Source organism: Wyeomyia smithii, chromosome 3, assembly GCF_029784165.1.
Source record: "Wyeomyia smithii strain HCP4-BCI-WySm-NY-G18 chromosome 3, ASM2978416v1, whole genome shotgun sequence".
Lineage (NCBI taxonomy): Eukaryota > Metazoa > Arthropoda > Insecta > Diptera > Culicidae > Wyeomyia > Wyeomyia smithii.
The window spans coordinates 233019623-233045851 of NC_073696.1; the positions used below are offsets into that span (position 1 = coordinate 233019623).

Consider the following 26229-nt stretch of genomic DNA (forward strand, 5'->3'; position numbering starts at 1 on the left):
TATCATGATGTTAAAAATCAGAAAATGATTATTTTTCGGATCTCAAATGATTGAAGTGAAGTATGGCTTCTTAAATTAAGATACACATTCATATCAATTGGCATTTTAAGCATCAAAAGGGAAGCATTTGTTCAATCCGTAGCTTTTGAGTTACCACTTTTCGTTTAAAAAAACATCCGACGTTTGCGACCGCGATCAAGTTGTTTTAAATGTTATAGGGTTTTATTCTCAGCCTCAAAATCAAACTAATCAATTATACTGGATATACTATATTATCAAATCAATCATTACGCTAGTTTCGTCGGTTTGACAAAGGTACGCTTCCTCTTCATCTTCTTACGGGCCAGTTCTTGCTGGTGCAGCTGGGAGTACACCTCTGCGAATATCTCCTTCTGCTCTTCCTCCGGTATGGTTCGCCTATATTTCTTCATCAAATCAAAACGTTCCCAAGGAGTAGCCAGCCGCTCGGCCTTTACCCGTCTCTTCTCGTTGGTATACTCGTCTATATTGGCAACACCCTGCAAATTGTGCCGCTCCCAGCGAGCATACCAGGGTCGAGGCTTCAGCGTCACCTTCATATCGTTCACCGGAACTGGGGCACCCTCGGGAAGCAGCTCTGGCTCCATGTTCAAATCGAATGTACTGTACTCATCCAGGGCGTCCCTTAGGTAAAGCAAATTATCGTCCAAACGTTTCTCCAACCGTAACACCTCAATCTTCAGCAAAGTCGGATCGTACAGATCGTAGCTGATTTCAATTCCTTGATTATCAATCACATTTCGCAGTATGAACCGGGCCCTGAGTCCACACTTTTCACGAACAATACAAATGCCTACGAAACGGGAAGTTTTTCCTTCTGCGTGCACATCCGATGAGGTCACCGCGACCACCGATCCCACATAGAACTCAGGAATGTCAACATTCGAGCGACGGTCCAACATATCTAAACGTTCAAGTTTCTCCCGAATTGGGTTGCGCCATTCGACTTTGGGATCCGGCAGAAACTCTTGATACACGAAACGATACTCCGGAGGAATCATACTTTTACGTTCTGCACCGCCAACAACCGGATTGGCATTGCGTGTTTGTGCTGGAGCTTTCGGTGTAACAGCTGGTTCTGGTTTTGTAGAGTATGCCGTGGCGGGACTGAACAAATCTGTTAATGAAAATGTTATTGATTGTTTTTCCTTACTGCGTCCATCCTCACCCAACCGTGCTAAACTTAGCAGCGAAATTCTACCAGGAATGAAACTTTTTTGAACGATGTTCATCATGGACAAAGCTGATTTAAATTGAATTAGAAGTAACACGTCCCAAGCGAAGAAATTTTTGTAAACTTGAACTTTATCCGAGCTACACGATGGACTGCATAAAGTTTTTGTCGAAGACGATTTGTTATTGTTGGGCGGCGTGCACGATTGGCTGATAGCTCAACGTCAAACAAAATAGCACTCCTAATCGACCCACACGAAATAACTGAGTGGTAATATACTCACAGTGGGAGATTGCATGTATTTATTTTGAATTTTCCGATAATGCTTTGGGGCAAGACAATAAACAATATCGCACGCATAGCCTTTGGGCTAATGGCGGTCTTGATCAACTAGACTGGTTGAGAGAATTCGTTATCGATATTGTTTTTGGCACATTTTGCATGTGTAGGATAATAGGTACATTAGGTTGGTAAACGGCTGGGCAATGCGTACCAGCAGTACACCCGTACTAGTTGGCATAAAATAGACCCCAGTGTGGTCCATAGCATAATGCCCAGCAACTCCTATCCCTACCTCCACGTGGTACCGACTGGGATACGAGCAACCAAGGGAAGATCGGTTAACCGGTGGGAACTTGGTCGTATGCTGACAGGGAAGGGGGAGTTGTTCTCCTTGGAGAGCAGCTTGCCTGAGCGTCTGTTCCCCAGGTCAGGGGCGGCTCAAACAGCGACTGATCCGGAGCGGACGGCTGAGCTATGAAATGCGGTGTCTCGCCAGCTACACCCAAGACGGCAGCCCCGTCGCGAGACTAGGCATCGCAGCCCTAGTAGGGCAGCATGCTGAAAATAAACATACTACGAACAATCCAGAGAATGATACGAATCGGAACAATCGGTATAGACCTAGGCAAACGAAAAAGGACAACGATTGGAAACTTGGTACTTGGAATGTTAGGACTTTGCTCGAACCGGCACGCGTGGGCATCTTGGCCAGAGAGCTACGGAAGGCAAAAGTGGAGGTAGCAGCCATACAAGAGGTGCGGTGGCCTAAAACCGGGGAACGTGAATTCCGGGCGGTCGATCCGACCGCGGGCACTTCTTTCAAGTATCACATCTACAACAGTGGCACGTCTGAATATTCGGAAACACACCTGGAGACACCCCAATGGAGAGGCCTGCTCCCAGATCGACCACATGCTGATCGACGGCCGGCACTTCTCAGACGTCATAGATGTGCGGTCCTTTCGAGGGTCAAACATCGACTCGGATCACTATCTCGTAGTAGGCAAGATTCGCGCCCGGTTGTCCAATGTATTTAAATCGAGATCGGCGAGGAAGATACATCTGGACCTCCAGAGGTTATCAGCGGAAGGAGTTGCTGCAGAGTATACTCGGAAAGTTGATAGACGGATCGGTGGACCAGCTGGAGAGGACCTGAACGAGCAGTGGAAGCACATCCATGATGCGGTCAGCGAAACAGCGTGAGAGGTGATAGGCATGACAACGGGAACCACGCGTAGTGGGTGGTTTGATGCTGATCAGGAACCGGACCGTGCCAGTACCTGCCATATGCAATGACAGGGAGTGGAACCTGATTACCGATAAATCGCAGCAGGCCAGGCGTTGGAAGCAACATTTCGAAGTGGTGTTGAACGGCGAGGAAGGGAGGAGAGTCGTCGAGGGGAACAGGATAGAAATTGGGGAGGACGGACAATCTGTGGACCCACCAACATTGGACGAGGTGAAGAATGCTTGCAAAAAGCTAAAAAACAACAAAGCCGCTGGGAAGGACGGCTTACCGGCCGAACTTTTCAAAGTTGGGAGCGAGTGGCTGTGAAGTGCAATTCACCAGATTATCCTAAGGGTATGGTCTGAGGAACAACTACCTACGGACTGGTTGGAAGGACTCATATGCCCTATCTACAAGAAGGGACATAGACTCGAGTGTAGTAATTATCGAGGCATAAACCTCCTCAATTCCGCTTACAAAATTCTCTCCCGTATCCTGTTCCAACGACTGAAGCCGTTGCAGGAAGCCTTTGTTGGAGAATACCAATGCGGTTTTCGAGTGGGGCGATCTACAACGGACCAGATGTTCACCTTGAGACAGATCCTCGACAAGTTTCGAGAACACAACCTGCAGACACATCATCTGTTTATAGACTTTCGAGCGGCGTACGATACAGTGAAACGCAACGAGCTGTGGCAAATAATGCTAGAACATGGTTTCCCAACTAAACTGATGAAACTGATACGTGCGACGCTTGACGGTTTCACATCATGCGTCAGGACAGCGGGCGAATTTTCGGACGCGTTTGTGACGTTAGATGGTCTGAAGCAAGGTGACGGGCTCTCGAACTTGCTGTTCAACATAGCTCTGGAAGGTGCAATACGAAGGGCAGATGTGCAGAGGAGCGGCACCATCATCACTAAGTCTCACATGCTTCTGGGCTTTGCGGACGACATTGATATAATTGGTGTTAACCGTAGAGCAGTTGAGGAAGCCTTTACGGCTCTTAAAAGGGAAGCTGCGAGAATTGGACTCACCATAAACACTGCCAAAACGAAGTACATGGTGGCTGGCAGAGAGCGTGGTAGTTCTACGGGTGTTGGTGCTGTGGTGGAGATGGATGGGGATACTTTCGAAGTGGTCGACGAATTTATATATCTTGGTACTCTCGTGACATGTGACAACGAGGTGAGCCGCGAGGTGAAGAGGCGGATTGCGGCGGCGAATAGGGCTTATTACGAATTGCGTAGCCAGCTTAGGTCCCGTAACCTACAGATCCGTACGAAATTTGCCCTCTATAGGACTCTGATCCTCCCGGTGGCACTGTACGGACATGAATCGTGGACGTGGAAGGAGGCCGATCGACGAGCGCTTGGGGTCTTCGAGCGTAGATTCCTGCGATCAATACTCGGAGGCAAACTAGAGAACGGGGTGTGGCGCAGGCGCATGAATCACGAGCTGTACGAAGTATACAAACACGCTGATATTATCAAGCTGATGAAACACGGCAGGTTACAGTGGGCTGGCCATGTAGCACGGATGGCGGATGGACGACCGCCAAAGAAAATATTTAGTAGAGAGTCGGATAGAGGCCGACGACTTCGAGGCAGACCGCGCACGCGCTGGATGTGTGCTGTCGACGAGGATGCCAGAGCAGCGGGTGTAAGGGAAGACTGGAGAGTAGCAGCCCAAGACCGAGTTTTGTGGAGACGTATTCTGGATTCGGCATAGGATCTTAATGATCTATCGCCATAAAAGTAAAAGTAAAGTAAAGTAAGTAAGGATAGGTACAACGATAAACCGTGCCCCAGTGTTGAGTCGAGAAAATTTCCAGCTCGACTTGATCGGGAATCGAACTCGATATCACAACCGTGTGGGAGAGCTAGCCAACCGACATCACTAACAACAGAGCCACGGGGACCAAAAAACACTACGGATATATTGCGAAATATTTCTAATATTCAATATTACGAAGTATTTATCGTTGCATTTTTGGGCACCCCGCTATTCATATCATAGCTCATTGACGTTATATGGTGCTTATTACGGGAGTCACTTCACGGTGAAATATATTTCACTCTCACGCTCACTTCACTTTTTTAGACCTGTTCCCGATTCCACCTCAAGTGAGGTGACAAAAATCACCTCCGTGGAGTGAGATTGACAGTGAAGTGAAATTGAGAATAGGACAAGTGAAATGAGATTGTTTCCCAGCTCAAAAATCTCTAAGTCCCAGAAAGTCGTTTTTTCCGTTTTTTAGACAACACCAGATCTTGACGTGTTCTGCATTTCTAAGACATTCGGCATCAAAAAAAAATGTTTTTTTCGGAATCGAAAATTTCCTTAACTTGTTTGCATTTTTTTCATCGGGCAAAAAAAAAATAAAAATTTGACCGCTTCAAGGCACGGATCAAATTCTGATTCGTTTCGTTACTGAAGAATAAGTCCAATATTTATCATTAGAACACAAATCAATCAACTTTAAGACTTATGGCATCTTCGTGGAATCATTTCACCGTGCAAAATGGTCGTGAAATAATTCCACGCGAAACGTCGCTTTTTCCGTTCTCACTTCACTGATATGACACTCATAATAACCCAGATTCCACCAAAGATGTCACTTTGCGACGTTTTTCTCACCGTGAAGTGACTCCCGTAATAAGCACCATTATCGTTGGAGGGTTGTCAATTGACAGATAAACGATAAATATAGAAATATATCTACCGATATCGGGTAATACTATCGAAATATTTTTTATGGGAATAAAGGTGTCTAGCCCCTAGTCCTGGGCTCAAATTAAATTGTGCCCGCTGTCAGCAGTAAGATAAACATGTATGAAAAGAGGCGGTATTATGCTATCTCGTTTACACATATGTTGAGATGTTAGTCCTTGAAACATGCCGCGATGCCATAGGGGTGGTTAAATACTATATTGATTTCGAAATTGATTTCATATTTGCGTGAAATCATCGAATTCAGTGTTTACAAAATCAAATACCGTTAATCGTAATAACTGGGTTGTTTAGCTATACAGTGCTTTTTCGATTTTATCCCGGTCAAAAAAAAATTTACCGTGAATTTGGCGCAACAGTGAATTTAGCGAAATGATAAAAATTTAATTTTTTGTGTTGGATTCAATTGAAATTTATGATATTTTGAGTAAAATGATGCACTTTCATGGTTGAAGGGGATTTGTATTTGTATCAAGATACAAATGAATAAACAAGAAAAGGTTAGTTTATGATGTTTATCTCCATTGCATTTTCGCGGACTTTTTCCCGCCTATCATACCTGCAATATCAATATGATTTGTACTGCCTATTATTTAGCATAGCTAGTAGAATCTAATGCTTGTTTATGTAAAATTGTGGAACCGCTAGATTTTATAATTTTCAAATCCACGCTCTATTAGGACCAAACTGTAGGGTTATTTGAGTTGTTAACAGATTTTTTTCTCAACTGCTCAAATAAAACGTAATTTTTGCTTCGAAGTTAATGAAATACCTTTTTGACGGTCCTTTTTTTTTAAATTATGACACAAATTATTTGTAACAGATGTGACACTTGGTTGCCTCAGAAAATTGATCAAATAAATTGAGTTCATGAAACTATAAACATGCAAGGACACAAGGCACAAGTGAATAAGATGTTTCGAATGCATTTTCTACTACTGGAAGTGCATTATTCTTAATTTAAACTTTTTTTTTAAAAGCGTGATAAAAATGAAAAAAAAAAACTGTGAGAAAATCGAGCGTGAATTCGGCGAGTAGTGATAAAAACGATTGTTGATAAAAGCGAAAAAGCACTGTATCAGTTTTTTATATCATCTGAAAAAGCTGCATTTTCTAAGCAAAACGTGATTTTCAAAAATCTTCTATCATTGTCCTTCAATACTTGAATCATGAATTAAAACTGCTCGAAATTGCTACAATGACAGTTCGCTCATGCACCAACTATCATTGTAGCGATTTAAAGCGATTTTCATTCTTCATTTAAAAATCGAAGGACAATGATATAAAATTTGAAAAAATTGCGTTTTGCTCAGAAAATTACACTCTTTTAGCTGATATATAAAAAAAAACAGAAATCCGTGAATAGCTAAACAACCCAATTCTGCGCACCAAAGGCAGCCTCCGCGCAATGTTGAAAAATTCCAAATCAATTTCAATTGACTTAATTCGAAAATTAATCGAACTGTTAGCAAAATGTAACGCTGATATGCTAGGAATTCACTTCGAAGTGATCAATGGAGGTTGACAAGACACAACTGCTTAGATGGTGCACGCTAAAATATGATTAGCAGAAACAATAAAATTGGTAATTGTTTCGATAAAAACACGATGGAAGCAACCAATTCATTTTGATTGAAACAAATGTAGCTCGTCATTCAAAATGATGACAATTTATTAATTCAACCTAGAGAGCTTTTTCTGTGTGTGCATAAAAAGCTGGATAACATATTTACACAACACCTCCCTCCTGGTGAGACTACTGTTTAAAATCGATATGGTTCGACATGATAAAACAATTGGGTCTGTGGTTTGTTTTTCTTTTAGCTTGTATTGCCATTTCTTTAAGCGGTTCGGCTGCTACAAACTTTTTTTTTTTGCCGGGTGTCGGTAATTTATTCCCGAGAACGGCATCACTGAGTGCTCGGTGAAAAAAAAAATGACAGCTGTCAACCTAACTGAAGTTTCGGCATAAAATATTACCGAGCCGAAATTTTAGTTGGGTAAACTGAGATTCACAAAAACATGTGACAGCTGTCATTATTTTTTAACCGAGCACTAAGTGGTGCCGTTCTCGGCAATAAATTACCGAGACCCAGCAAAAAATTTTAAGTGTGTAGATAAACGTCCGTGTAAATTTTCAAATGAGAAATGTTAATTGCATAATGTTTTCTCAATAAAGTAAAATACCAAACTACTTGAAAACAGTTTCGTTTGTCGTTATTCCGTAGAAAATTTACTGAGAAATCAGAGATGAAATGTTTATCGAGATAAGTAAATTTGTTTGTCGAAAAACTCGTAATCCAGCAAATTCCGAGTTCAGTAAACTCAAATACCCAATCTCATTTGAAAAACTACCCTCATATTACTTAACCGAGATATCGTCGAACAAAAAAAAGTTCTAACCGAGATTTCGAAAAACAGAGCTGTTAAAATAACGTTTGCTTTACTATAAGCACAGACAAACAGACGTACCACCCCATACAAAATTCTAAGAAAATTGTGGTTCCGACTAAGGGGCCATCCACATACCACGTGGACAGATTTTAAACGATTTAGCCCCCCCCCCCCCTCTTCGTGGACAACTGCTTACATAAATTCCAAAAATTTTGTATGGACCGTGGATATTACACATACCCCCAAGCTGTCCACGTGGTATGTGGATGGCCCCTAACTTGTGCGACACCTGCTGGACATATTCCGCAAAAGACAAACATTCTGCCTTTCTGCTGTTTTTGGCAGCACGACGCACGACAACTGTAAACTTATTTGAAAGAGCTAAAAGCACATTAGCGCCATAACCGCTGCGGCGGGAATAATTCGTTTAACTGAAACTCATTTGAATTGACCATTGTTTTGATCCACGAACATAAATTTCGTTGTACATCTGTTTGTCTGTGGTTATCGTGCGACAACAGCGCCTGCATGTTTTGTAGTTCTGAATTTGACCTATGCATGTAAGCTAGCGTTGATGTCGAAATACACAACGCAGCGCGAACACGACAGCAGGTGGTGCTAGTACAGACAAACAGACCTACTTACCTTACCAATCAGACGAGAGCCGTGGTGGCTCGTGCTGTATCAAGAATTTGTCGCCATGTTGCTCGGTTTTGGGCTGTGTTTCGCCAGTTCCCCAGGCGTCTCATCACCCGCAGGTCTCCTTCGATCTGGTCGAGCCATCGTGCACGCTGGGCCCCTCTATTTCTGGTGCCGGCAGGGTTGCTGAAGAGAAGTGATTTCACAGGGTTGCCGTCCGGCATCCTTACGACATGACCGGCCCACCGCAACCTATTAACTTTCGCCAGGTGTGCAATGGGATTCTCTCCAAGCAGCGCGTGCACCTCGTGGTTCATGCGCCGTCGCCATTCTCCGTCGTCCATCTGTACTCCACCGTAGATAGTCCGTAGCACCTTCCGTTCAAAAACTCCAAGAGCGTTAAGGTCCTCCGCGAGAAGCGTTGTTGTCTCGATCCCGTAGAGGACTACCGGTCTTATCAGGGTTTTATACAGCGTCAACTTCGTGCGTCGTCGCACTCGATTCAATCGAAGTGTCTTCCGAAGTGAAAAGTAGGCACGATTTCCTGCCTGGATGCGTCTCTGGATCTCTTTGCTGGTGTTATTGTCGGCGGTCACCAGTGACCCCAAATAGACGAACTCGTCGACCACCTCAAGCTCATCACCGTCTACAGAGACTTGAGTTGGGAGGCTGATGTTGTTCTCCTTGGAGCCTCTCGCTCGCATGTATTTTGTTTTCGACGCATTTATCCGCAGTCCGATCCGTCCAGCTTCGGCTTTCAGTCGGGCGTAAGTTTACTCCGTCGTCGCAAAGTTACGTGATATGATGTCGAAGCCATCCGTGAAGCCCAGAAGCTGAACAGACCATGTGAAAATTGTGCCCCTCGTGTCGATGCCCGCCCTCCGGATCACACCATCAAGGGCGATGTTAAACAGCAAACAAGAAAGTCCATCGCCTTGTCTCAACCCTCTGCGCGATTCAAAGGGACTCGAGAGTATCCCCGAAACACACACGTAGCACATCACTTGCGCCATGGTGGCTCTGATCAATCGAGTCAGTTTATCCGGAAATCCGTTGTCGTGCATGATCCGCCATAGCTTTTCTCGATCGACTGTATCATAGGCCGCCGTGAAGTCAATAAAGATGTGATGTGTAAGCACGTTGTACTCGCGACATTTCTGTAAGATCTGTCGGATTGAGAAGATCTGGTCCGTGGTGGCGCGGGCTCCCATGAAACCCGCTTGGTACTGACCCACGAACCTCCTGGTTAAAAGTGATAGACGACGGAACAGGATCTGTGAGAGTATTGTGTAGGCGGCATTGATAAGCGATATACCGCGGTAGTTGCGGCATTCCAGCTTGTCGCCCTTCTAGTAGATGGGACAGATGACTTCCTCCATCCTTTCGTCTGGCAGTTGTTCCTCCTCCCAAATCCTGGCAGTCTGTCTTTGCCTGCGGCTTTATTGTTTTTCAGCTTCCCGATCTCACAAAGAACTTCGTGAATATCGGGGGCTGGTAAAAAATCTCAAAATCAGTCTCGAACAAAACTTTTAGCACAGACAAACAGACGTACCACGAATTTTATTTTCGTGGATCAAAATAACGGTCAATTCATATGAGTTCAGTTATACGGAATATTCCTCCGCAGTGGTGGTGGTGTTGTTGTACTTTGTCCCCTTGAACTCAGACAGTTGTCATGCGCCGTGCTGCCGAAACAGCAGAAAGGCTGAAAGTTTATCTTCTGCGGAATATGTCCGGTATGTGTCGCGCAGGTTTGTCGGAACCACAATTTTCTTAGAATTTTGTATTGAGTGGTACGTCTTTTTATCTGTACGATAACTATATTATTAGATTGAAAATATGAAATAATCGTCTATTGTGGCGATGGAGCTTGGTTCCAGTGTTACGCCGCCACCAGTTTGAACTGCTCGAAGAAAATGAACGGAATGAATTTTCTTCATCGCGGCTCTACTCGAGCCCTCAACAAAATCCCTTAGGAAACTGTCAAAAAGTTGTTTACAAAATAAATGCACAAATTTTTCGAGTGGGAACGAGACAAATGCAGGGCTGCGCAGATACACAACCTCCATAAACTACTCAAACAGAGGTTGGTACCTTCGAGTAGTTCATTTTGTACCAACTTTTTTGGAAGATTTCTTCCTGAGTGTTACGTATGTCTAAGTATGTGGTACTACTATAAATAATATTGTTTGCACCTTGTTCTGACCTGGAAGCAACCTAACTGCTGTCAAAACCCTTCTTTATCCACTCGATTTTGACCCAGTATTGACCTGGCGTGCTGCCCAAAGCGCACTGTAAAATTTATCAGCTTCAACCCGCCACCGCATGTGCTTGATTCGTAAACAATTATCTGGTACCTCTTTTTCACTTGCGTCGTAAATCGCGATGTCGTTTCTTTATTCCTCGGCAGATTTGCCCGAGCGCAATGGAATAAAGAAATTCGCTTTTAAATTGTTTCCAATCGAAATTTAAAATAAAAAAATCATACTTCAGATTCACTCAATAGCGCCTCTATGTGTGATATTTGCAACAGTAGGTGTATATATGAATGTATACTTTCCTTTTACACGACTTTAGTCACCCCGCTGAGAGTGTAAATCTGCATATGTGTGCGTTCCATTGAGCTGATTACTAATTCACTTTTGACACTATTTTGCATATGTGGGCGTACTATAAGCCGTTCGATTTCTGTCGGGACGTGAAACTGGGGTCATTTATTGACTGTAATTATGAAAAAGTAAGCCCTATAATGCGCATGGATGTGTGTGCATGTACTTTCGATTATATATGCGCCGTGGTCGGCGCCTGGTCGTCAAGCATGGTAGCAGCAGCAGGGGAGACAGCGGCGCATGGATTAGTATGAGCGTAATTACTCGATTGAATTCACCACAGTTCAGTCTTTTACCCACTCTCTGCTCTTTTCCTTTAGTCTTTCTTATTTATTTATTTCTTAAGCCACAGTTGTTGGGTTTTCTGCGCGATTTGATCATACTAAAAGAAGAGTGGTGCAATTATTTAGGCGAACAATCGAAAAGTCCGTGGCTCCGTGTGGCCTCAGTTATGAGTGACTTATCGACTAATATTTGTTTTGATGCATTATCTGTGCTAAATGGCAGTGTTCAATTGGTGGAAAATGGTAAGAAACAACCCTTACGGGTTCACCAGGAAGAGGACTCTCCAAGAAAACTAAAGAACCGACATCAGTAGCAGCAACAGCAGCAGTAGTAGGCTGAGAGGAAAAATGGGACCACTTTTCCGGATTAGTGACCTGAGCCTATTCAAAATGGAACCCTTCATAGTGTATTGAAGTGCAATCGGATTGGTTCGATGAAATTATTGAAAGTGAAAAAAAAACTCGATCGGGTCTAAGTTGGCATTTAATTTCGATCCTATTTTTTGAGTCTTGGAAAAGCGAAAGGGGAAAAGTGGTATCCATTTTCTGACTTATTTTTCCGCACAACTTGGATTTTCTCACACACATTAGCGTACCCTGCTTTGGTGTGTCATTTGCGTGTTCGCCAACCAACCAGCGAGAAAACCCACCATTCCTGAGCGAGTTTGGGTGGTGGACACGGCTTTGTGTGTGGGACCCGTGCGCCGTCTGTCCGTCTCAGTGCTAAGCTGCTGCTGGTGCTGGTACTGGGGCAAACGCACTCTCGCTCTCGCTGTCCTCGGGCGAAAAACTGGAACAAGCGCTACACACACAATCCCTGGATTTTTTCTCTCTGTTTCTCGGTGGTCTACTGTGCGCCTGCAAATCTCGTCGATTTCCTGTGTGCTCATCGACGTGGTCCCGGAACAATCGTCTTGACCGAACCGTGAAACCACACATTCCGGACTCGTCACTGTCTTTGGCTCATCATGATACTAGTGTGCAGCATTTGTGGAGCCTCGCACTACACCCAGAATTGTCCAGAGTTTGCCAAAGGAGACCATGTAAGTAAAGCTGAATCAAGTGCTAGTCCAAGTAGACCGTATAATTCCTTTTATGGAAGTATTGCCCGGTTGATCAATTTGCCGAGTGGAAATCCGTCCAGATTGAAAGTCACAGGGTGGCGCACATTAAGCTCTATCCGGCCGAAGCACAGGAAGTGCAACTTGACCTGAATAAATTATATAATTTACGCATTTTAATGTCCATGACAACATGTGCGCAGTCCATTCGCCATTCAGTTATTCTTTGCGCAGCTCGGCGAAAAAAGTCAATATTTTTATCCCCATGTTGCAGCCACTTTGCAAATGGACGGATCCAAGAGACGATGTTTTTCCCCACCGCGGCTGCCAACTGCCAAAACATCAATTTTACAAAATAATTGATTGCTTTCCCTGTTCTATTGCATGTGCTGGCGCAACGAAAACGACTGACTGTTCACTCACCACCCACTGCTTCCACCCACCGATTTCGCGATGCTAATCAAAGATCAAAGATAAGCCTTCGCTTAACCTCTCAAGGTCATCGGTTCCAAATGGGCTGCTGATAATGGACGGGGCTGGCCCCGATGGAACCAGCTGCGTCGTGACGTCACAAAAGTTCGCCAAAGGAACGCGCTTCGGACCGCTGCTAGCGCAAAAATCCTACGCACCGATCAAGAACATCCCCTTTCCGCTGGTGCTTTTCGCGACCCCATTCTACTATGGCAACGAGTTTGACTTTGAGCTGCAGACACTGTTCAACGGGCGGGATGTGTATCTGGACACCCGGAACGAAAACAAGTGCAACTGGATGATCCACGTTAGTCTGGCGCGGTTTTCCAACGAACAGAATCTAATCTGCTATCAGGTAGGTCGACTGCAAGAAAGGTGCAAACAGTTGCGTTATCTTCTGAAGGCAAAACTAGGCCGTGGGAGAGAAGAGCTCCAGAAGAGAACTGGTGTGTGGTAATGCGTTTTATGTTTTTTTTAAACAGTTTCTGGGTTTTTAAAGAAATGTGTTTTTACATGATTTCAGATTTTTATAAAGAGAAGAATAGATTTTCAAACGCAGAATCTCAAGATTCGGCATCAACGTAAAAATGTTTTGCTTTTGAAGAGTTTCTCTGTTACTAAAAATTACAATGTAACAAGGAAAGTGTACTTTATATTATTATCCAGTGAAGTAAGAAGGATATGCAAACGTTGAATCGTCCTGTATATTTCAGAAATGGTTCTATTTTACTAGGAGTTATTTCTTTGCAAAAAAAACCTGGTTATTTCCAAAAAAAATAGAAGCAAACAGGGACTAAAAAGTTTAACAATTCGACATAGAAATATTCACAAAAGCGCTGATATGGTTGAAAGGACTAAACTTGGGTGAAGGGCTTCTTTTTTACCAAAATATTAAAAATTTTTTGCGGCACCAACTCAATTTTAAAAACAATTAGGACGCCTAGTTGGCTGAAAGTGGGATTTTTTACGAAATTTAGCTACCAAGAATGTTTTTTGATTTAAATTCCAGATTCCGGATGATAATGATAAAAAGAACGTTAAATCTAGAAACGTAGGACGTATTTCAGAGCTCTTATGGCGACGGAAAATGTACCCAAATGCTTACGATTCTAAAATGTAACTGCATGAGCTGCTACTGATATAATATGTCTTAATTCATTATAATTGCGGAAATAGGAGTCAAATAGAATCGTTGTTGGGGGTTTATTTAATTACCGCCGCAAAAAATTATTTTTCATAATTTATATTCACCGTCTTCATATCACACAGATCAGTTCGATAAACAATTACATGCAAGAGCTTTTGAGGGTGGTCCCAGAGTTCTGTTATCTCATAAATGAAGCACTGACAATTGCGGAAGATATCTACCTAATTTTCAACATAATCTTGATTAGCTTTACCAGCGATATCCAAAATATCTTCTGTGTGATATGATAGATGTTCTTCTCTTGATATTTTTTTGAATTTGAGTTAGAACTGACTTCAATCAGCCAGCTTCAATACATGTATCAGTATTATAAATTTTGCTTTTAAGAATGTTCAACAATTATTACAAAAATATTCCATTTCCCAGGAAAACGACGAGATATACTATACAGCCATAAAGGACATCGAACTGGGCGACATCCTGCGGGTTTGGTACTCGCGCAACTACGCAGCCAAAATCGGAACCACCTTGCTGGAACCGAGCCCGTATGACATTTGCAATAATATTCTTCGCTCGGTCAGTCTGGACTATGGTCTGAATCTGGATCAGAACCAAAATTATATGGACAGCTTCACGTCCCCGTCGGGAGTACATCACCTACACCATCAGCAGCCACACCACTCGGCGTCATCTTCGTCTTCTTCAACAATGATGGCGGGTGGAAGCGATATGAACAACAATAGCCACATTGTGTCAGTTCCCTCCGGGGAAGTAGCTTCCAGCTATGACAAGATTTCCTTGCCACCGATCGATAGTCTGATGAAAACTTCATCGCCGAAATACACCAATCACTACCACATGTTCGATCTCGATCTTATCGGTCATGCGCAGGTATGCGACGATTACGCCCAACTTAGTGCACCTTCGCAAATGCATCATTCTAGTCAGCACCATCAGCACCAGTCACCGTCACATGCACAAATACAGCACCAACAAGCCGTAGAAATGCATCAGCAGCAGATGGTGAATTCATCATTTTCAACCGCCTACCAGACGCTACCAGAGGACACTCTCAGTCCGGCCGATTTGATCAACATTTCACTAGGTGCCAGCGATATGAACATTTCGTTCGACTCATTCAGTGCCAGTAATCTAATCGGTTACGATGGTGGCAGCAGCAGTGGCAGTAATCTGGGTGATTCCGGCATCAGTGTTAGTGGCGGGCAAGCTATGGATAAACTGCATAGTCGCTACTCTTCGTCGACGGATTCGCTGGTTACGTTGAATGATAATTTGGGTATGGTTCCGGCAACACCTGCACCGTCTACATCCGGCGCGCTGGTGGTTGCCCCGGTTGCTGCTGATTCGGAAACGGATAAGAAATATCCCTGTGAAATATGTCTACGAAAGTACATGACCAAATCGAATCTAGACAAGCACATGAGAAAGCACAATATGTTCCTGTGTGTTTTCTGTATGAAGGTAAGCGGTACTCAACTGTTAATCTGTCGACAAATAAATAACGAAAGTTTTGTTTTCAGCTTTTCCAACTTGCCGAAGAGTTAAAGGATCATGAGTGTACTGAACGGAAGTCCAAGACGGCTTACTTACACTGTCCCAAATGTTTGAAAGTTCTCTCAAACTCGTGGTCGCTTCAGCGACACATGAAAATACACAAGGACCCAAACGAATCGGTGCTCGGAGTGCCGGAAGAATCCGCCGATAAGCTGCTGGTGGAGCCGAAAGAACCACCAGTCATATTTGATGAAATCGAAACGTGTGCCTTGGACGAACTGAAACCTAGTATCGGAACGCTCGAGGTGACCAACGAACCACTTATGTTGGCTGTCGACGAAACTAGTGATATGATAATGGAGACAGAACAGCCGCTGCAGTCCCAAGAAATGGACATTGAGCAGGAAATCGAGTCCATGCAGCAGTCACAATCGCAGCCACAGCAGCTTTCACCAATGGTTATTCAGTCGTTAACGAGTCTTCCAGCACCGCAAATTCCTATAACAAACACCTGTTCAAGCCAGGAAATGATAACCGACGTTCAGGCAGCTAACGGAAAGCAGCTGTACAAGTGTATTGTTTGTGCTAAACTATTCAAAAACCCCAATGCATTGGAAAAGCATTTGCGAAAAGTTCATACCGTCTACACTGTATCGAATGACTACAAATCGGAGAAAAAAGTCATAACCCAGATAAGTCAGAAGAAAACATCGCCCATCAAACCAGCAATCGCCAAGGCACTTGCCACCAAGCTAACCCAGAAAAACAAGAAAATCGAATCGAATGCCGCCGCCGGTACAAGTGCGGACTTCAATTCCAGCGTGCCAATGGTGCCAGAACAGTCAATTCACGTGCCTCGTCAATACAATAAAAAGAAACATTCAAACAAGACAATAACGTCGTCGTTAGCTCCACCGGGATCGACAATGCAGATAGCGCAGCCGACAGCTTCCACCTTCAGCTCCGGCAGTCCGACAGCGACCGCTGCTAGCAAATCTCACAGCATAATTATAATCTCCAATCTCGAGCTGACCAACAATAACCTTATCGATACTAGTCAACTGTTTTTAAACCAGAACAGTAACGCTCTAGGCAATAAGATAGATCTTAAAGTATTAAATTCGACCGACAAGTTACCAAAGCTGGTACCGATTTCAAACCACGGTTCACATGCGCACCTGTCACACCAGCAACCGTCGGCCAGTACCGGCCTTCTTGCCTCTGCTATTGTCCCAACGGCTTCCCAAGCAATTCCAACCAGCCAGTTCCAGACGGTACCGATCACTACACTGCAGTCGGCAACGTCAAACATGAACGGTTCCACTAGCGGTACACTGCTGGACAGAATAGCATCATCCAGCCAGCATGGTTTAAACACCATCATCGAAACCAGTGGAATCGTTGACGAATCCAGCAGCCAACTTCTCACCGAATCTCCTGTCAACGGTGAACCACACCTCTTGACCCTCTCCCCGATTAAAATCACAAACCACCACGGAAGCAACGAGGGACATCAGGGGGACCGAGTGGCTGAAGCGTCGAACACAAGTTTCCTAAGCCCGGACGAGCTCTCTGTGAGTAGCGCTAAAGTTTGCTTTCCCTAACGAGCCACTTGTTAAATTTTGATTTGCCGTTTTTGCGCATATTTGCCACTTTGCTTCCACTTTTTATTTTATTTTTTTGCTCCTTTTCATGCCGCTCTCGGGTCTCGCTGTACTATGACATGGCGTGGGCTGTGGGCTTTTCTTGACGTCGTTGCTTTGCGTTAAATAAACCTAATTCAACACACACACACCCACGCATACACAGGCGGACGCTAACGATAGTAACCAGTGCGATGGCGATAGCGAAAGCGCGCAACTAACCCCGACCAGCTATCCGTGCGATGAGTGCGATAAGGTGTTTCCGAAGGTAATATATATGTAGAGACAGTGCTATCAGTGCGTGTGCTGCTGGATAGCCGCCTGCAAACGGTAGTCGTTTGTTCTATTCATGTATATACTCTAAATAGCCAAATTAGCGTTTCGGTAATTGTTTGGGTGTGACAAATAATTGCGAGTCGTGTGAATTTTGTTTATAGTTTGCTATAGTTTTTCTGATGATTGTGGAGGATTTCAGTTTTTGATTTCCGGCTTAAAAGTATTATTAAATATTCTAAGTGAGTAATTTTCCCAAGCATAAAAAAATGCCTAAAAATGGGAAAAAATATTCACATCTTTATTTACTTAAAAAAAACACAACCAACCGTTAAAGCTCTGATTGTAAAAAAACATTCGAAACATTCAATAAGACTGCAAACACTTAGTTTAATTGTTGTGTGTGGGCTTGTTAACGCATCACCGTTCAAATGATAATTTAGATTGTTGTATGATCAAAATATGCGCGCTTTACGAGAGTTATGGCTTAATGCATGTAGAATTACTTTTTCACATGATTATTTCAAATGCTTCTATTAGAGCAATGCTTTTATTTCGCGTTCTTAGAACAAATTCCTGATGTTAGTGTATTCTACCTACAACAGCAGATCACCATAACCAGTAACTACATAAAAAAATAGTACGAGGGTGGTATCCAAGATACGACCGCATGTTTGACGTAGGACTACGATAGTTTTATATTTTATTTAGAGAATTTAGACTTTGTTCGATTTGACCACGTTTCACTCTCGACACGGCACACAAAAGCCAAAAACGAGCGGTTATGTTTAATCATAATTTATAGTTTTCTTGTTTTGGTTTTAAACAATTCAAACTCAACAACTACCAAGAGAAAGGCATTTTGTCCATTATGTTGCCGAAACCGAAACCAAAATAGACATGATCAAAGCAATGCCGTGCTATACCTCTAATTACTCGGAAGGGTCATATCAAGTGTCTAGGTCGTTGAAGGCTTCATGCGGACGTTGCGTTCCGAATACTTTCAGATTATTGAGCCTTAATCCATCAAACGACACCTCTAACAACTTACAATCCTAAAACTAGTTCATTGGTGGCCACATATTGTTAAGGTCATATGCCACCAGAAAGTCATAAAAAGAAAAGCGTTTATTTTTAAAAATAATTTAGATTATTTGTTTGCAGACATCTATTTAAGAAGAAATAAACACTGTTTTTAACATTGATGAATACCTTTCATCCTAATGCAGTCAAATTTCTTCAACACGCGAAAAGGCAATTTTTTATATAGGTCTTAATTAAGAACGATTTAGTAGAAAGCAAACTTACTTTCATCTTCAATTGCGCCTGTAAAAGATAGCTCACTCACCGATTTCAAAGCAGTATCATTGTCAGTTTCATGCAACTGCTTAGCAAAGAAGTCACATAAAAAAATCCTGTATTTACAAGTTCGTTGGAAAAGTGACGATAAAGAGTTGCAGTTTTTAGTAGAAAATCTATATTCACAAAAATTTTTAAATTGACATTGGAATTTATGAGGATGTAACATGTCACAGTCATTTTTTTCATTTTTGGCCAATTGAAACATTTATTCATTAGGCAGAACCAGAAAAAAATTAATCAGTTTTATGATACCAATGAAAAAACAAACAACAAAATGCCATATTTAAAAGTCATCCGGCTGTTTCCTTCAAGAATAAACCTAGCTCGGTTTGATAAACAACATTAACCTCTCCAACTGATGATTGCATAATGTTGTTCAATTACAAGTCTGGCAATGACAGGTTGTGTTCATATGTTTAGTATCTTTACACGGTTGTGTTTATATGTTGTGTTGTGCGACAGGTTGTCTTTATATGTTTAGTAATATTTTCTTGCAGATGCTGATGTAATATTTTTGTAATTGAAAAATACGAATATGAATGTTTGAAACCTAACGTCAAGATGCATATAATTTGGGTTTTCTCTATACCACAACCGCGTAATGCAACTAGGATTGTCATATTGAATTAAATTTATTTAACTGGAAAAATAAAACCATCAGTACAGCTTAAACGAGCTATCTGAACTATCTGTTTAAAAATCTTTACGAAGCATATTGGTTTTCTGTTGTCTTGCAAATAGACTATAGTTGGTCATTCAAATAAATTTGAGAAAAACAGAGTGTAGAATTCAAAAAGACAGCAACCCAATGCAACTTCTAATTTTAGGAATTTGAAAGAAGTTTTTATCATTAAACATGTATAAGAAAATCACTACGGTTGCAGTTCAAATGCCATCTACTCGTCACGACAACCAAAAGGAAACGAGCAACGGGGTAGCAAGCTTCTGATTAGTAGAATGTTAACACAACTTTTGTTGAAGAGATATTTTAATTATTATATAACAATCTTTCGCAATATTCTACCTGTCGATTAAGACATCGGTGTTTGAAATCTGTTCAGGGGTAGTAACACAATAAGCACTTTAAAACGATGACAAAACATCTGTTGCAACTATATAAAGCGAGCTCGTGATTGGTTGAAAGCTGCGAAACTGAACTAGAAGAAGTGGATTTCAACTGAACTTTTTACTAATTTATGTTCATCGTACAATATACAATGATATGCCAATTATTGTATCACATGCTTTGGCAACCGTCGTCGTTCGATCAAGGTCAAAATCCGTTCAGTTGTAATCACATATTGGATGCAACATCCAATATCGTGATATACTGTTGCGTACAGAATTATTTTATCCCCGGTCGCGCAGCGTAGTGTGCGAACACGCACCACTGTACGTCGACAGCAGCTACATTGTTTCCACTTGGCTTGACTGCACACAAATGGCAATCGAGTGCTACTGCACTGACGACGAGCGACCGTCTTCTCATACATGGCTCGGTGCAGTACTGTTGCCTGTGTATGAACTTTCCGAAAGAGCTTTACTTTCAAGACATCATCTAGGTTCATAGAAGCAAATATCAGTTGACCTGTTGGGACGGGGAGGTTCTGTCCAATTTTTTTTGCCACTGAATAGAGGTTGTCATAGCAAGCAGTTGGTGTCCACTCATGAAGTCTGTGCCAGGAGTGCTCGCATGTGATTGGTACATTGTTCGTAAAAATACGACCTTGAAACTTTTCATCAATTTTCACTGTTTAACAATTAAGTAACAATGATATATGAAGAATCACAAAATTGTCCATCATTTTATCAATCCAACGCCATATTGATTATTGTGTTCCATCATGTGGTTACATCAGTATTACCGTTTGAAATCTTTCATTCCGACGTTACATCTTGGTTTTTAGTTTCCTCAGAATGTATCTCGATATAAAGCGGTTAGACGTAGTCCTACGTCAAAAGTTATTAAACCTTTCCGGCTTAAAATCTAAACCGGCCTGTCCCGACTGGAATAAAACAGATTTTACAACAAAAAAAATAATTTCCCCTCTGCCAATCATTTTCACGTTATGATCAATTTCGACAGGTTATTAAGCTCAATGACGTCGCGAAAGCGTTAGTAAAGGTGCACCCGAAAACAGTTCAAGAAAAAAAATTAAATAATTATTAGGGTCCGAATTCGCAAACCCTTTAACTTTGCAGTTCTAGTAACACATCCAATTTGATTTGAAATTTTTGGACTTGACTCCATTATTGGCGTCGTTCTAAATTCCTTAAATTATTGGTAGCACCTATCAATAGAACATTGTATCAACCAATCGCTTGTAATTCCATAAGTATGAGCATTCTAGCGTATTTAGTATCTTTAGTACGTTATTAATAAAAATATTTTTCTTCCCATTCCCGCAGAACTACCAACTGAAACGCCACATGGAAATTCACGACAGCACGTACTACATGTGCCCGTACTGTGACCGGTCCCCGCTGAAGGCGAAAACGTCGGTCCGCAAACATTTGAACACGATCCATCCGGAGCGGGCCCCTCCGAAGGAAGAGATGAACAAATTCATCTCCACCCTCGTAGTCAAGGACGAAAAAATACTACAAGAACTGTACGCCAAACACGAGCGTAAGATCCGAAACAAATGCGCCAAACTGCAGGCAAAACAGCTCCAGCAACAACAACAACAGCAGCACCAACAACAACAACAACACCAACAGCAGCAAGTGACGTCTGTTCGCGTGATTCAGCAAGAGGCCTCGGTTGAGTTAACCGGCGAATCAGTTGCCCCCGAGGAAATGCTTAACTCCTATCAGAGTGACTCATGTGGAGATGAGCTGGAACAGCACGAATCCCCGATAGAAAACAGCGAACGAAGGTGTAGTGCAAGCAGCAACGGTTGCAATGAGATTAGAAACGATGAAACTAGCGGCCCCTTGAAGCGGAAGCCAATCACCGAAGGACTAGCCGGTGTATCCGCAACCGAAAGGCGGAATAATTCCACCGGGGAAGATGGTAAGAAGATGAGACTCGTCGACGCAAATGGGCACGAACTGCGATACCTTCCAGCGTCAGTTGCTAGTAATAATGGTGCGTTGAAGTACATGAGGAAAAAGTTGATTGGGTTGGGTGAGGGTAGCAGCAGCAGCAACAGCAATAGTCACGCTCACTCAATGCATCCACCAGGTGGAGGTGGCGGGTCGGGTCAGGGCAATGGTACACATGGTCCTACCACGGCGGATAATCAAATGATATTGGACAATCTGTTTGATAACATTTCGATTGAGAACTACGAGTTCGATGATAATACGTCGATTCAGTCGTACAATTTGATTGAGGAACGATTCAAAACCTCGTTCGATCAAATTCAGGAGAAGCTGGACGCCGAACTGTCGTTCGACGAGGAGCAGCTCAAGTGGCAGAACAATCTGATGGCGAATGATTCGTCTAACGAGATCGGCGACAAACTACTCAACGTCGAAGAGAATATCATGCTTATTTAGAGCAACGAGAGGATAATGGACTAGATTTCCGAGGAGGGTTAGGGATATGATGAATGGTTAGATGTGGTTTTCGTTCTTCATTCGTTCTGCATATTTATTTGCTGTAGTATAATTTTTTTTCCTTTAGTGGTTAAGTGTAACAATGAAATGCTTTTCTGTTCCGTTTTTCAGCTTTTCGTTTGTTTAATTTTAGCTCTATTTATTACGTGCATATATTTATTATAGAACCATTGTGTGTTTGTATACAAGAAAGCAAAGCAAGAAGGCTCGTTTATTGCAATATCAAGTGGCAATATTACCAAAGCACAAAAAGCTTAGATAAGTTATATTTATCATCGAATATTTTCTATTTGTTCCTGTGTTGGTTTTCTTTTCATCCAACTCGGCAGCTTTTAACTGATCATGAGCTGCAAACGTCGCGGCAGCTGATTTCGAATAGCAAATCTATTCTGCCCAGAAAAAGCAAAAATCAATTTTTACGATCAGAGTTCAACATATTTCTTTCTCCTGTGCGACTCTTGGTTATAGGGGAACAAGGGGCAAGATTGCCATACGGGGCAGAATGGGCATATGTTGTTTCTAGATTTCTGGTAGTAATTTTGAAACTGTTATAAATTTGAATCATTAACATTAATCTGAAGATGTAATTTTATTCAAAATAACTGGAAAAAACAAATTCGCTTTACACAATCAACAATTGTATCATTCATGCACGTCTTGCGTATAATATTATAGCTCACAAGCGCGAAAAATAAGGGTTTTTGCATGCGTATGTGTCGTTTTGGGCTCGAAAGTTTATTTTCGGTAATCGTTATTGATATTCAAACAGTTTCAATAAATAATGCAGTGTTTTCAAATGAAACATCATCTAAAAACAGCTCTTTCTCATAAGTGTTTCTCATGGGGCAGAACGGGCACTGCTGGTAGGGGCAAAATTGCCATACCTATGCACGAAAACATAACCTACAAACCAGAAAGTGCTGTCAAAAAAGTAAACATCGTGCTAGCAGCAGTTAATAGTAAAATGGTTCGGAATTACAAACGGTTGTCGGGGCGCAAAAAATGGTCACAGTCATCATTGGCCACTGCTATAGACGCGGTTATTTTTCATCGAATGTCAGTGAACCGAGCGGCTATTGCACACGGCATTCCAAGGCAAACGTTAAGCCGACATTTATGGCTGCGTCGAAAAGATTCGTTTGTTGACAATCATTAAAATAAAGTTACCTAAATTTAGGTTTTGTCATGTTTTATTATTTCTTCATCCGCACAGTAGTGTTTTATGGACCAAAACCTTATTTTTATATGCGGGCAAATTCATAGATAATTTTCAAATTGAAAAAGGCTAAAAAATTATGCTGTTTCGGAGTATAAATAGTGAAACAGGAAAGGAAAACTTTGTTTCGGTACCTACGATTGTACGTTACATTGATACATTGTTTAATGTTTGCTTGAAATCGAAAAATATGAACATGCCCATTATGCCCCATAGGTATGCCCAATCTACCCCGTACCGCGACCAGCCTCATACTTTTTAGTGGCTTAGGAAATTATTTATAAATATTTAAATAACCTTTTTCTTTAGTTTCCAATGTAGCAACTCTTGAGTATTATTCTTACTCTATGTAGTAAAAATGTATTCAGTAGCTTTTTGCTCACTTTGCCCTAACAATTTGATAAGAAGCTTAAGGTGCCCATCTTGCCCCTTGTCCCCCTATTGCTATTCCATTTCACATACTAAGCTTGCGTCTACATTAAAAATATTTCATTTGGTGGAGGCGCGTGGTTAAAAATTAACCCATGAGCTATACTGCGGTTAGAAATTGAATTATTTATACTTCCCAAACGAAGACAGTTATTTTATCTTGACTGTTGTAAAAGAAAATTATTGCTTTTTTGTATATTGTTAGCAATTTAATCACCGAGATATTAGAGAATTGATCTTAAACACTTACTTAATCGAAGGAGGACAAATTGGTCCCAAGTTCAAGAGCAATAAGGGAAAAAACGCGATAAGAAAAAAAAAACCAAGTGCCATTTTGCCAAGCGAAACTGGAATGCAATCAGTGTGCCTGTTGAAACCAAAAAAATAAGCAATGAAAAGTGAAAATATACCGATGTTGAGTTATACATATATACATATTCTAGCGTGTAAGTAAAACGAATCTCCGCACACCGGTTTATTCTCCATCCGCAATCCCCTAAACCCGCCACAAAGCACATCTTTTGTATACAATCAGCTGTAAACCAGGACGATGTCGTCCCTACGTAAAGGAGATTGTTCTTCGTTAATCAGAGACCAAAGGTGGAATGATTTTACTGTGTACCGTATGCAAATTATATTGTTTTTATTGCTTTATTGTTTTTTTTTTTTTGTTTTCTCCTAACCTTAAGACTTAGTATAAACGTGGGAGAGATTTCACAGCAAACAGTTAAGAAGCATTCAATCATATTTTACCCTTTTTTCTTTCTTCTGTTCTCTGAAATATGGTTAGCATACCTATGTAATAGTCTCATAAGTACGTTTTCTCCCTGATATTTATTATGTGCTAATATTGTTCCCCTATCGAGAAACCGTATCAGCAGATGCTGTTTCTCAAACGTGAAGCACTACTTCAAACACATTCAACAAGCAAAACAAACCATTAGCGCAAAAACTCGATACCGAGCATTGTCCAGTCAAAATTGGGATCCTCAAACGGGTCCGAGTAGTCGAATACAAAGCCTAGAGAATTATGACCAGATGATAGGAAAGAGGAAGAGTGAATAAAGAAAGATTATGTATTTTTACCGTAATTTACTTAAAGTTTACTCCAACTGGTTAGTGCCTAAGCTACTAAGAAAGAATCACAGCAACTTATAGATCCTGTGCTGGAAGCAAAAACAATTTGTGTAATTCTTTCCACTGAAAAAAATTACATAAATGAAGCTTTTCTTTGGTTCATTTTTTGTGCAAGATACATATAAATGATTTATATCGAAATAAAAGTTAAACTTTCTGCTAAACATTGTTTTCTGATAGTGCTGAACTTATATGTATCATTATCACATCCGAAGTAGGCCTTGGGTTGAAAGTTGTTTGTTTTATTAAACGTTGGATGATTTAACTTGTGCCGTTTTGTTTTCGCTTGAAAAGTGTCGGTTCTAGTAAGGTTGAATTAGGTGTGCCAATAAGAGCGGAATAGTGGACATATTTAAACAATAGTAACCAACCAGTAAAGCCCAGGTAACTATTTTTGCACAGCAGCCCAGGTAACACTATTATGCACAGAAGCTAAAAATCTGGGGTTTTGGGAGCAAGAAAAATTTTCATGGTGGTTCGACACTCTTCTCTCTTCTGGATGGGAGGGCTCTAAAACAAATCAAACACAAACTTTTATGGTGGTTTCACACTCCTCCGTACTATGAAAGGGAAGAAGGTCTACCAGACAAATTAAACGGATATTTCAGCCAGCTTTTCTGACAAACAGCCTAAAATGATCGAGATGATGCACAAGATCTAAAAATCGACTCCAAGCGCCATTTTTAAACTTAAGATGGAAACATCCGGTTTATGGAAAACATCTGCACATGACCGAATACCACCTAAAATGTTTCCGGAACCAGCCCAGAAATTGTCTCCAAATTCCATTTTGAAATCCAAGATGGCGGAAAGTGACCAAATACCACTCATTATGGGTATTTCCGGAATCGCAATGATGCACTGAAGCCGCATTCGACCTCAGACACCATTTCTTAATAGTAAGATGGCAACTTTCGGTTTCTGGGCAACAGCCAAAAATAGCCGATTTCCACCCAATATAATCTCCGGAACCAGAAGCTAAAAATCAACCACAGTCACAATTTTAAATTCAAAAATGGCGATTTCCGG

General features: G+C 41.8%; 2 protein-coding genes across 3 annotated transcripts; one reads left to right on the top strand and one right to left on the bottom strand.

Annotated features, from left to right (window-relative positions):
- Window positions 1-253: 253 nt before the first annotated feature.
- Window positions 254-1427, bottom strand: LOC129729432 (39S ribosomal protein L19, mitochondrial). The gene is made up of 2 exons (XM_055687991.1): window positions 1208-1427; window positions 254-1156 (listed from the first exon to the last, which is right to left on the bottom strand). The coding sequence occupies exons 1-2, from the start codon at window positions 1272-1274 to the stop codon at window positions 288-290; spliced, it is 936 nt and encodes a 311-aa protein (XP_055543966.1). The 5' UTR covers window positions 1275-1427; the 3' UTR covers window positions 254-287.
- Window positions 1428-11339: 9912 nt separating this feature from the next.
- On the top strand, window positions 11340-25344 carry LOC129729909 (uncharacterized). Of its 2 annotated transcripts, XM_055688815.1 has the most exons (7): window positions 11340-11625; window positions 12361-12425; window positions 12910-13269; window positions 14488-15543; window positions 15603-17150; window positions 17386-17487; window positions 21264-25344. In XM_055688815.1, exons 1-7 carry the CDS (start codon window positions 11349-11351, stop codon window positions 22356-22358), a joined length of 4503 nt encoding a protein of 1500 aa, XP_055544790.1. In that variant the 5' UTR covers window positions 11340-11348; the 3' UTR covers window positions 22359-25344. The 2 variants fall into 2 exon arrangements, with proteins under 2 accessions (XP_055544790.1, XP_055544791.1); XM_055688816.1 differs by lacking the exon at window positions 17386-17487.
- Window positions 25345-26229: the final 885 nt, after the last annotated feature.

What these genes read in the sequence shown, in the direction of transcription:
- LOC129729432 (XM_055687991.1), bottom strand. Translation starts at nt 1,274, where the DNA reads ATGATGAACATCGTTCAAAAAAGTTTCATTCCTGGTAGAATTTCGCTG. An exon ending in GCTAAGTTTAGCACGGTTGG is followed by an intron (nt 1,157 to 1,207) that starts GTGAGGATGGAC and finishes TTTCATTAACAG; the next exon opens with ATTTGTTCAGTCCCGCCACG.
- LOC129729909 (XM_055688815.1), top strand. Translation starts at nt 11,349, where the DNA reads ATGAGCGTAATTACTCGATTGAATTCACCACAGTTCAGTCTTTTACCC. An exon ending in TGTGTGTTTTCTGTATGAAG is followed by an intron (nt 15,544 to 15,602) that starts GTAAGCGGTACT and finishes TTTTGTTTTCAG; the next exon opens with CTTTTCCAACTTGCCGAAGA. An exon ending in TAAGCCCGGACGAGCTCTCT is followed by an intron (nt 17,151 to 17,385) that starts GTGAGTAGCGCT and finishes ACGCATACACAG; the next exon opens with GCGGACGCTAACGATAGTAA.